The 13100-nt window shown below is 39.1% G+C and overlaps 1 protein-coding gene across 7 annotated transcripts in view; it reads right to left on the reverse strand.

Moving 5' to 3' along the window:
• Nucleotides 1–13100, reverse strand: part of ANK2 (ankyrin 2) — a gene marked incomplete at its 5' end in the record, with an annotated part of 325477 nt that overhangs the window by 144152 nt on the left and 168225 nt on the right. For all 7 annotated transcript variants that reach the window (XM_084285777.1, XM_084285774.1, XM_084285779.1 and 4 more), the window contains one exon: nt 2100–2201. In XM_084285777.1, coding sequence (XP_084141903.1) covers nt 2100–2201 — 102 coding nt within the window. The remainder of the gene's footprint in view (nt 1–2099; nt 2202–13100) is intronic.

The following is a 13100-nucleotide window of genomic DNA, read 5'->3' on the forward strand; positions in this document are numbered from 1 at the left end:
TGCACTAACTATGCAGTTGCAAAAAAATCCTTCTAAACTTTTATGAAGGCCAAGATAGAATTTCAGCATTAAATAGCCAACAGACAAAGGAAGTCCTCATTAGAGCTGAACAACAATGGAATCACCTTTCTTTTCTTCAGTAAAACACATACTTTCCATCATGTTTCTGTCTTTAGGTTATTAAGTGATGCTTAGTTGGTACTTTTTTTCACCATAAAATAGAAAAAAAAAAATTGAAAAAAAAATAATTAAGAGTTTGTGTACACGTAAATAATGAGGTTCTAAACTTGTTTACTGAAACATTAACTGAATGTTCTGAATAAAAATACATTAACAAAATTCACAGATATTGTGCAAATTTAATAATTTATTTTGCTAACATCTGCTGTCCTTGGTATGAATTATTCAATTCCTAGCCCATTCCCCAGCATTCATATTCATTTAATGAACAATCCAAGCAATAACAAGCCCTGAAAAACTAAGTATAAAACTGAAAACACAGACTGCTTCTATATTTTGGAAAAAGGTATCAACATATTGCAAATAGTGTCAGAATAATTTATTTTGGAGAAGCCAAAATTCTAAGTTTGTTACAAATTTAAACCTATAATTTCTTTGTTAAAGTATTGCCATTATTATCATATCATTGAGAGCGTGTCCTGGAAGATAACTCTTGTTTTAGGTATGACAGAAATCCCAGACTCTAAAAATTCCCCCGTGCTTAAACATAATAATACAACAAATGTGAAAATCTTTACCAGAAACTTCTTTAGGTGGCTGAAAAATGTTTTTGCAATTCAATTTAGAAATCTAGTCACACACTAACACATTCATCTTCGCAAATTATTGCCTGAGAAGATATTGTTAGTCTCAATCAGCTCCACTTTTATTATTCCTTCAAGCACACCTTCCTTTAAAACTTTCAGGCAGTGCCTTCACACATAAGCATTAGGATACCACTACGCAATTTTCAACTTCCTCCTTGGCTCTGCAAACAATGCCAGTCCACACTGTCGTTCAGACAAATGTTTGCAACAAATTTCTTTTAAATTATCCCCTACAGCTACACAGATGCTAGAGAAGAAGTATTCAAAATAGCTTAAAACAAAACAAAACCATAAACCTGACAGCTGGCATGCTGCAGAATTTATTAATCACAGCTATCTGACAGATGAGCAGAGGATGGTAGCATACGTGCTGCAATACCTATTGATTCCCAACCAATATTAGGGATTCAATATTAGGGATTCTTTGGAGAAAATAGTATCTTTCATTAATACGGGGCAACGCCCATTACCTGGGGACCTATGTCTCATTACAATTAAAATGGACACACTAAACAAAAAGTGTTATCTAACAGTGGAAAAAAAAAAAAAAAAAAAGAAAAAAAAAAGTGAATGTCAGCAGAGTCCCAATTCTACAAACAAAAGAATGAGACTACCAGTATAGAGAAAAAAAAGTTGTACGACGAGTGGGCCTCAGCTTTCCAAACCTGCTGTTCAGACAGTGTTCAGTCTTAGCACAGTCACAGCAATACAAAACCAAGGGGACCAGGAGCAAGGTGGATTTTGCAAAACACAGATGCCCCAGAACATTTACCCAACCAGCCAAAAATACTGACAACCTTCAACTTGATATCCAGGCTTACTTTCATTGTACTTACCAGTATCTGAAGAATACTACATAGCAACTTCCTCAACTAGAATAAAACATTTTTGCATAACTTGAGTATTTTGAGGAATATATATAGTGCTCACTGTTGCAGTTAGAAATGGAACTTCACAACATTAGGTCCATTTGTGTCAGACTACCAAAACATACCTTAAATTTTGATTACAGGTACTCCACTAACGTATATATCCAAACCTGCAGGATACTAGTGAGAAAGAGGAGCCCAAAAAGGTCTATGCAAAACTTTACAAAAGCAGCACAATTCTATAAGCACTGACTGCTTTCTGTAGGAAAATCCCACTGAAGAGCAAGCCTAAAAACATAGCTTGAGATAAATCAAAACATCTATCTTGCCTGAAAAAAAATAGGTTTGGCACTGGGGGTCCTGCACTTCACTCTTGTGAAGTTGTGTCCTTCAAATATCTTACCTGATTACATGTATTAATGTCTATTCCACTTTTCAGGTATTCCACTACTTTGTCCAGATTGCCAGCTCTGGCAGCTCGGAGAAAGCTTGCATTGCTGTCAGACTGTAAAAACACAAGAAGACAAACAACTCTAGTTAGCTCCTGTTTAAAAGAGACCACAGTTTCATCACAGTGAAAGGTTTCCACATTTTATGTTGCAGGTTAATAAATATTGTGAAGACTTTATATTGCATCTGTATTAACATACGGATACATCTAAACAGGGCGATACTGGCACAAAAGAACTGCCAACCTGCCAAAGTGAGCAAAAAAGTGCAATAATTGCTGAAGTTCAAAATTGTGGAAGAAGCAATGACAAGACAGAAATCACGGTAAATCATATTAAACAATAAGAAAAAAAATATGTATCAAACTTCCTAGGCATAGTTTTCTGCATATGTGCTCAAAACTAAGGAAAAGAATTACCCTGTTGTTATTGGTTAAGATACTTAACAAAACATACGTTGGCTTTGGATTTGTACTTGGCATATGAAGTTTTATCACTACAATGCTTGTTCACGCAAATGCACTGGCTTAGCACAGTGGCACGTACTGGAGAAAATATCCAAGAGCAAAAAAAATCCAGTGAATAGACTTTATCAGCTGTGACGCAAACTGGGACATGATAAATGGGTAAAAAAAATACATAATTAAAAAAAAAAAAAAAAAAAAAAAAACATAAAACTGAGCAGGAGTGCAACTGTAGCTAACCATGGAACAAAGCGGATGAAGTACTCAAGCCTGAATATCTAAATCCAGGATAATGTGGCAAACATGCTTGCTCATGAACTGCCTGCACTCGTAAATCCACACTCAAAGTCCCTTCAGCATTATGGGTTGGGAAAAAAAAAAAAAAAAGTTTTCATTTTTGAGCTAAGTTTTGGGATGTCCCGTTAAGCAAGGGAGCATGAAATGTTTCCGCCCTCTCACCTTTGTCGACCACGATGCCACGAAGGCTATCTGAACTCAGCACACACGTCGGTGTTCACCCACGTGCAAACCCACATGCAGGTAAATTGGCTATTAATGCAACTGCTGATTCCAGGAGAACAAAAAGTTGTGCAACAGAGGTGGTATTCGAACAGAATTAGCATTAGGGAACGCACACAGAGACAGTAATGGCTTTCATACTTCAAATAGGTAAACTGTAGGAGTGGGTTTGAGAAGGGGGGCAAGGCTGCTCGGTGGGCACGTGGTTAGAGGTGCCTCAGCCCACTTCACCTCCCTGCCAGAAGGGAAACCTCTCTTTAGCATCCTGAGAGTACCCTGAAAGCCTCCCAGTATCAGCTTATTAACACTGATTGACAAAGCAATTTATTTTGGTCACCCGATCCATTCCAGTGCATGTATTTTGGTTGCCCTGCTTATCGCACTGCACGAACTCACTTCACAGCCACCGATTCCAACCTATTTTAATCTGCAACAGATGGATGTCATCAAAATGATTCTTTTTTACAACTGCGCTACATGCCAAGACAAGAATATTTCCTTTTAAATTCCTTTCAGCAAACTGCAGCACATTTTCCACATCTTTTCCCGTTAAGAAAACAGACCGTGCTTCTGAACACGCAGCGTGGTGAAGAGAAAGGTAGCACAGGAATTCACACTGACAGAAACCTCTTGCAGCTTCAGGCCGGAGTCAATCAAGCATTTCGATTTCAGCAGGCCCTTGCAGGAGATCCCAGTTAAGGCTGAAGAACAACTATTAGCACTGCACCATCTCCTGTGTTGCGTACTGTCGTGGTTCCGCTCGAGTGGGCAGCCGAGCTCCACCACAGCCGCTCTCTCACTCCCCCTCCTCAAAGAGGAATGGGGAGAAAATATGTGAAAAGGGCTCAAGGGTTGAGATAAGGATGAGAAAATCACGCAATAATTATTGTAACGGGCAAAACAGACTCGGCATAAGGAAATAGTAAGATTTATTGCCTATTACTAACAAGCGAGAGAAGTCAGAAAACAAAGGAAAAAGCAAACCAAAAGCACCTTCCCCCCCCATCCACCCTCTTCCACCTCCTCCCCCCGAGCGGCGCAGGGGAACGGGGGAATGGGGGTTATGGTCAGTCTACAGCGCTTCTTCTCTGCCGCTCCTTCTCGGTCACTCTCGTCCCCTGTGCTGTGGGGTCCCACCCACGGGATGCAGTCCTTGATGAACTGATCCGGCGTGGGCTTCCCACAGGCAGCAGCTCTTCCAGAACTGCTCCAGATATGGGTCCGTACCACGGGGTCCATCCCTCAGGAGAAAACTGCTCCAACCTGGCTCCCCTACGGGCAGCAGCTCCTGCCGGGTCACCTGCTCCTGCGTGGGCTCCTCTCCACGGGCTACAGGTCCGGCCCGGAATCTGCTCCGGCAGGGGTCTTCCACAGGCGGCAGCCTCCGTCGGTGCAGGGCCACCTGCTCCACCGTGGTCTCCTCCACGGGCTGCAGCATGGAACCCTGCTCCACCGTGGTACTCCATGGGCTGCAGGGGGACATCCTGCTTCACCATGGTCCTCACCACAGGCCGCAGGGGACTTCTGCTCCGGCGCCTGGAGCACCTCTCCCCCACCCTCTACACTGACCTTGGTGCCTGCAAGGCTGTTCTCTCACTCCCGGCTGCTGTGTGGCGCAGCGTTTTTTCCCTGTCTTAAATATGCTCTCACAGAGGCGCAAAACAACATCGCTTATTGGCTCAGACCTGGAAAACAATGGGGCCCTCCCCAAACATGGGGCAGCTTCTAGATCCTTCTCACAGAAACCACCCCTATGGCTCCCTGCTACCAAAACCTTGCCACATAAACCCACTACACGTACGCGCGCACACACACAAATACAAAATTGTATTTCGAAATGTAAATGTCTTTGAAAAACCAACTACGTTGGTAAAAATGTTAACCACAATCAAATACTAGAGCACATGAGATAAATTCTGACACTCCTGAAATCAATGGGAAAAGCATCTTTGCCCTAAATAGGGCACACATTTTGCCTTTTGTCCCATTTTTAATCATACTTTACTACAACAAATTAACATGCCAAACCTGAAATCGTCTGGTTTTATGCTATTAGAGGTTGTTAAGGGAGAATGACACTACAAACATCTACAACTTCTTTTTTATTAGAGATAAATCCATCAGAGCTAGTTTTTCTTTCCCAGAATAACATGAAAGGCTAAAAACCTTAAGCTCTCAATTACTGCCAGAAGCTCAGATGGCAGCTAGCATATTAATATATTTCATTTGTTTCTGTCTAAGAAGATGCAAACAGCACTTTTAAAGTAGATTCTCATTTCCTTGGTGCATACTTTTGTCATCTCAAAATTACTGCAGTGCACATCACTTCAGGACTCCTTGCGTACACCTGAGCATTGATCAAAATGCAGAATAAACACTTCTCGTCTACGTGAAGAATTATTACAAATTAGTTATACAGGATTAACCCCCTGCGCAGGAACTCTTATAAGCAGCATCTCTTGCTGTGTATGTTCCCATTGTGAAATAACAGTGCTTGACAGCGGAGAGAAGAGCCATAGGATTGCTAAAATCCCAGTGAAACACAAGATCTTGATGCTCCTTGGAGGTGCCTTGAAAATACCAGACCGCATAATCTTTCTTTTCTTTTTAAATGTACTTTCTCAAGATAACACATACTGATATCATATTAGATGAATATAATTGTGACTGTTCTCTTTATAGTCCTGCCTATCCTATTTCAAAAGGTTCTCACAGGCTCTCATGAAAAGTATAAGCAAAGCAACTGACCACACGCCCAACATGACTGATGCCTAAAGCATCACCATGTGCTTACGCAGAGCCAAATACTTAACAGTCAGGAGTATGAGAGTCAATGGAGACTATATCAAATGACAGAGAGGGTCTCCTCTTCTCTTTTTTATTACTTGAATAAGCAAAGGTATTAGGAATCAATGGAAAATATCATGCTATGGCACAGAGGAAGCAAGCGAGCTCATCATGCCTGGCATTTTCACAGCCTGTCTTGCATGACATTTCCACCACAGTGTCTCAGATGACTAGCCACCATCGTCTAGGGTGTCGTATTATTCCATACAAAAATGATGTTCTTATTTAAATCAAACTCAAACACACAACTAGATGACACGAAGCAGTTCAGCTGCTTTGCATACAAATTCATGCACAAATATCAGTGAGTGCTGGCAGCTGAAGGAGCATCCAAAGGTTCAACACCGTGTTTTAAAGCTTGGAAATCCTACAAGTTAGGAGTAACTCATATCTCTATTTTCTTTCCTGGTCTGGTTGTCAACTCTAATTTTTCAGTAGGTCATCGGCAGTTTCTCCTTTTCCCCGTGCTATCAAGGTCTTCAAAAAGCATTTTTGTCAGGACTGCGCTCTCAGCAATTTACTTACTTTGGCACATCTCAAATTCAAATCCATTTTGAGAAAATTGTCTCAGTAGTCAGCAGCAGCAGCAGCAGTTTTCTATACCTTTACCATGCTAGGAACCCATGATTTGTGATCTGTGGACTTTTCCAATTAATTCAGTAATCTCATGAAATATTTTGTTTCCGTAAATGCAGATTTCTGCTTGAATTCATGATGCATTTCTGTGGCACAGAAGCTGGAATACTGCTCTTCATTGGCTTGTCGGCTGGTGAAGACGAACTGTCAACAAACTGTCTTTCAAAAATACTTCCTTTACAAGAAAGAAAATTAAGACATGGTGCCAGAAACCATTGCATCCTATGATATTTAACATGTCATCTCTCCCTGTGTACACACCTCTGAGATTTTTAGGAGTTATACGCCTATATGTGGGTCATATGCAGAAGCAAGCACTCTACTAATAATAAGAAGAAAAGATTACAGAACACAAGTATGTGGTAAGCAGCTACCAGCAAGGCCATGAACATGCGAAGCTGGCAATGTGGGAAATTCAGATATTAACACACTGATTTGCAAAGTCTCAGCTGGCATCTTGGCACATCCCTTGGGGTTCAGGTCATTCGAGTTAGGGACCACTTTGCTTACATGGGGCCACTAAGACTGCAATTTAATCCCTGTGTTATTAACATGCTATTAAAACAAGGTACAGAGGGCTGCATAATGCTTCCCTGGTATTTTATATCATGTAACAATGGTATAAAATAACCTGGCTGAAGTAGCAAGCTTTATTTAATGTACTTTTTTTGAGACAACTATGCTGTACGGTGAAAAATGTGCTATTAACAGTAGCTAACGTTAACTTTTGAAGGGCAAATAGAGAAATTTCACAGCAACCAAGATTGAATCTGGGCTATTTATTTGCAGCTGTACAGATACCAAATATTGCTCACAGACTAGGTCAATAGACATTGTTAAAACGAAATAACAAAACCAGCCAAACAACAGAAAGCAATGTTCCAATACATCTGCTGTGAGAGAGCACTACAAGTCTTTAATGACTATCTTTTAGGTTAACCTTAGAATCACAGACTCATTAGGGTTGGAAAAGACCTCCAAGATCATCTGGTCCAACCATGCCCCTACCACCAATGTCACCCACTAAACCACGTCCCTCAGCACTAGGTCCAGCCTTTCCTTCTTTGTTAACTTTTGACTGAGGATAAATTAACTTCAGCCAGAAATGAGAATTTTCCAGAACACTACAAACAAATAAGCTACAATGCAGAAATTCATCGTAACCTTAGGTATTCTCAAAGGAGAAGGCAAAAGCGTTGTCTGTAAGTAGCTAGTTGTCAGACATTACATATAAAAATGTAAGAGAGAAAGGACAGAATGCACATTATCTGATCTAAAAAAGGCTGTGGATCCAACTTCTTTCATGCTAATTGCAATGCCAGAATATTGCCTGAATTTGAAACATGTCTCAGAGAGCCTGAGTAACTAAAACTTCTATGGAAATCAGTGTTTTATATTCAGATAGCCAGAAAGCTTCCCTTCTGGGTCCTCTGTCCTCCCTCTGGTTGCCATTCCTGGCTCAGCACACCACATCACTTACAGCACATACCATGCGCCTGCTTCTCAAATGCATTTTATAGATATGTGTAAAAATAAATCATGGTGCGTAGTGTTGAAGTCATATGCTGTACCAAACTCCTAGGTATTTCTCAGCGTATTCAGATTTCCTGGTAAAAAACAGTTCTGTGCTTAACAAGAAAAGATTGGGGTGTAGGAGCATTCAGTTTTCTGTAACTGAAAACTGCTTTCATGATAGCATTATTCAAACCATCCACACAAGTCCTTGGAAATCATCTCTATAGTAAAATTATTCCAGAAGGTTGGCTTTTATTTTTTTTTTCTCCAGATAAGGAGAATGAACCAATGCCTATCCATAATCAGAAACACCTCCATGCGAGAACAGTCAAGCAACAAGAACTATTGAACATTTATTAATTGAATGACAGGAAAAACAGAAGTCAAAACTGGTGCAAAGTAAACAAATAATAGTTTTACACCTTAATTTAGCATTTTTGATTTCTGTAAGTTTTGTATGTGTCAAGGTTTGTATCCGAAAATGAATAACCCTTTTAAACTTACCTTTCCAGCACGCACTCTGTGACATTCTACTTGGATTTTATGGAGAAAATTTAACCAGCCATAACTTTTGAAGAGTCTGGCCCTGCAAAAACTGGTTGTAGCTTGCATGTATTATATAAATCAAGACATTCAAACTACAAATAGTTATAACAATGTCCACATTAAATTGAACCCTCTATTATTGTTGTACATAAAATCAGCATTAAGACAGAATTAGTCAATGCATCAACCTTCAGGTTTATCTGACTGTTGATGCCATTTACAAACTCCAGAACAGTGAGGAGGTGTTTGTTCAACAGCTGCTTCTATAATTAGTAAAATGCTGAAGGCTTGTTAACTGTTTTTTCTTCATTAAAAAGCTCTTAATTGACTGGTGGCTCATCATGTTAATATATTCAGGTAACGCCTGGGGTTGAGAATTCAGCCCACCACAGACAGAAAGTTGCGTCACCTAAACTCAGATTTTTGTGGCTTCTTAATGTTATTCGGTACTTAAAAGACACAAGGAAATAAAAATGACAGCGATGTAAACACATTCCATTATTTTTTTATTATGAGCGTCAATTTCTGCTCGCACCCTTGAGGCAACCACTAATTTTTTTCCCAATTGGCTTGGCTATTCTCTGACTTCAGCAACCATCTGCTCAAACCAGCCATGGTTTAATTGAGTGCAACTCCACAAAGCAACACAGATGAGGTGTTACCATGACCCAACTCATTTCTCACATACGTATCTTTTGCCAGTATGGTCGCTTTTTCCATACCAGCATCCAAATGTAAAAAGATAGGACTTGAAAAGGAATGTTTTTTCTCAGGAAATGCTTTCTGTAAACCTTGCCAGCTACTCATATTTCGTCTTTTGCACCCTGATTTTTTTTTTATATGGGGCTGAAAGTGCTGCTGCTATCCAAAGGACATCGCAGTAGAACAGCGGTGATTTTGTGAATTACAAGCCTAAGATGCAGCTCTGACTGCAAGGCTACAAAGGCTTTTTCCTTTTTCTTTTCCTCTCTTTTCTTTTACTAAGCCATCGCAGCAGAGTTTCAGACTGCACTTCTGACACTCATGCTAAAACATGAGCTAAGTCTTGCACTTGCAATGGCATAAATCTTTTTGGTAATTGGTAAATGTTTTTAAGAATGTTTTTATTTAAAATAATGTTTTCATTTAAAAATATTTTTAATAATGTTTTTAATAACAGTAATGGAAACATACTTTCCCCAGCTTTTAACAAAGTAATGTTCATCATCTGAAAGAAAAGAAATACAATAGGGCTTTACTTTCAAGGCCACTTCCAACCCCTTCAATTCTGTGATTCCTTTGCTAAGTATGTTTTCCTTCTGTTATTTTGCGGAAAGACACGAAGGAAGATAGATTAAATGTCAGGTCTTAAAGAAATTATAGTATCTGAATTTCTGGATGAACAGCGTGCCCTATTTCCTTATAACAATTTCAAAAAAGAAAAAAAAAAAAAAAAACACATAGTTTTTCCCATTCAAGCGTGTAAAAGTACTTCAGATCTAATTCATTTTGCTGTGTACCTTTGCTTGCATAGTTTGTTAATCAACCACTGAACTAAAAAGCCCACAGATCTAAAATGACAGTCGTAACTAAACAAGTATGTCTCTTTCATAACCTAAAGCATCCTCTTGTCCAGAAAAAAGACACAACTTTCCTTGCAATAAAGTAACCTGATAATTTTCTTTTTCAGAGAGAGAAAATGAATCATAGGAACAATGAAGTACAAACAGGAAGACAAGTCTCCAGAGACAAAAGATCACCAGCAAGCCAAGTATCCTCAATCAAGATATTGCTAACAACATCAAAAAATTGATTATTTTAATCCCAGGGGTCTAAGTATATGTAATAAATACCACATTTATTTATCTGTCTAGGTTGGCAGTGATGGTTATAAATTGGGAAAATATAAATATTCTTTTAAGTACATATGCACATGAATAATTTCAGGCAGTTTGAATATTTAAAACAATTAATCCTGGAAAGTTAGGAAGGAGATGGAGAAGTTGGCATGACTCTCGCTGGCACTGAGCTGGCCCCGCGGCTGGAGCTGCCCTCCCCGTAGCGTTGCACACAGCACGTGCACGGGCCCAAACTTCGCAAAGAAGACTATTGCTATTTACAGCAAAAAGTGCTGCGTAATAACAAGACGGTGAAATAGCTGTAAGTAAAGGAAAAGCTTTTGTGCTATACACTATGTACAACCTTGGATTAAAACATTCAGTGGTTTCAAATCAAAACAAGTTTGCACATATTTAAACTCAGAAACCAATTGCCCAGTACAGGTGGCTGTGCTAGAGGTGATGGCATTCAGAGGTGGCCCTTCCCCTCCTGTGCTCCTCAAGGTGAATACTGTCTCATCAGACCTACTACAGGACACGGAGGAGCCAAGACTATACAGTGCCAAGGTAGGTGGGAAGACTGATGTCATTGCATCCATTACACATACTGGTAAAAGCTTTCTTATGGCTGCAGCCAGACAAGAGACAACGAGGCTGCAGCCAAAAGAAGATATAATGCGTAATGATATTCAAGACTTAGAGTGTCCTCGAGAAATTAATTTCGCTGGTATCACCAGACATGGAAAGAGCCGCTGCAAAGAAGAAGCTAAGAAAATAAAACTCAGTCAAGGAATGCATTATGATGCACATCCATTATAAAATTACAATTGTGTTATAATGCCATTATTCCCATATTGATGGGAAAATTCCCAATTATTTTAAGGGATGACTTTCATTCTACATTTGTCGTTACACTGAAACCCCTTCAATTCCTTTGCAAACTCCTTTTTGAAATTCCAGCATTTGCAGAATACCTTTTTTTCCAGCCATTCTTTTCTTTCCACTGGAATGTACAAATGTTTAATCAGTTTGGGCTTGTTTAACCAGGGGAAGAATAAAGGACTACATTCAGCAAATCTTGCTTCAGACTTAGCTTGTTTTTTAACACATCTTTGGGTCCAATAGATCTCAAATTAAACATGTTCTTTGCTAAAGGATGGATGCATGTTTAGCTGTTTTCTTGAGTTTGGCCCAATATTAGAAACAGCAGCAGCAAAAGAGGAAGAGAAAACTAACGCAAAATCAACCCTTCCTTGAGCCAAGAAGCAAATGTCTTCTATAAACCCTTTATGACACTTAGCTGCCACAGACATCTGTAGGAGTCCTCCCACTACGTTCATTAATTTGACATACTGGACCCACTGCCAGCTGACTTTTACTATGTCAATGAAGGATTTGTGAGAACAGAGGCAAAACTGCATAGTTTTCTATGAAAAAGAATAGAAGTCTTTTTAACCCAGCTGGAGTTTCCTTCAAATTACTGTATTTGTAATGATATGTTATTTTAATCCATACTCATTTTAAAGTATAAAGCAACATCAATAACAGGGTCCTAATCTAGAACAGCACTTCAGTACTAGCTGAACTTCAGGCACGTGTTATCCCTGATATCCCACTGGGCTTAGTCATGTCCTTAAAAACAAACATTTTGGTATAAATCCCAGCTTGGAAACAATGTGTTCACGTCTAAGATCAGGAGGAATGTAAAAATAGAATCTCAAAAGCATCTGGAAAACACAGTCTAGATTAAAAAAAAAAAAGAAAAGAAAAAGAAAAGAGAAAGAAAAAAGAGAAAGAAAAAAGAGAAAGAATAAAGAGAAAGAACAAAGAAAAAAAAAAAGACTTGGGTTCAATAAACTTGAATGAAAGTATCATTTTGTCATTTCCAGAAACAACAAGGATTATGGCATGTTCACAAATGAGCCACAGGATCATTGTAATGTCTCCTGTATGACACTCCCACTTTCTGAAGTCTTTTAAATACTGATATGGAACCAAGATTTCTGCTAAATTAATGGAATAGTATTAAAGGAAGCAATAATATTTAGGATCACCTGGACACCGTGTATTGAGATTTTGAGGTGTTTGGAACACCTTCAGAACTTGGCAGACATCTACACAGTTTCTGTGGCAAGTTGCCATTACTAATGATGTCCCTAAATAGAGAAGTAATGATGTGAGAACACCTCTAGAAAGAATTAGGATGCCATTCCAAACATACCTAACAGAAATTTGTTTTTAACTTGGTTAACAAAAATCTAGCCTGCAAATGAAGTTTATGACAGACTGCTGACAAAGAATTCTGTCACTATCATTAATTTTTCATCCTTTTCTATCCCTTGTCTTATCTCTGGAGGGCCATTTTCTAAAAAAAGAAACGTACTAACACCATCAGGGCTAATGAATCAGACAGCTTTACTTACCTAAACACCATTAACCGATTGGCCATTGATTCAAATTTACTGGTACCATAAACAGAAAAAATGATTTCATGTTCCTCTGAGATGGACTAAAATAGATGCAAACAAAATGGGTGTTACTGAAAGGCAGCAGTTCCTAACTCCGTGCCAGTTCTGCCAGCAAGACTCATTTAAGCACCTTACTGTACAGA

The sequence above is a fragment of the Netta rufina genome (assembly GCF_964035555.1).
Source record: "Netta rufina genome assembly, chromosome: 4".
Lineage (NCBI taxonomy): Eukaryota > Metazoa > Chordata > Aves > Anseriformes > Anatidae > Netta > Netta rufina.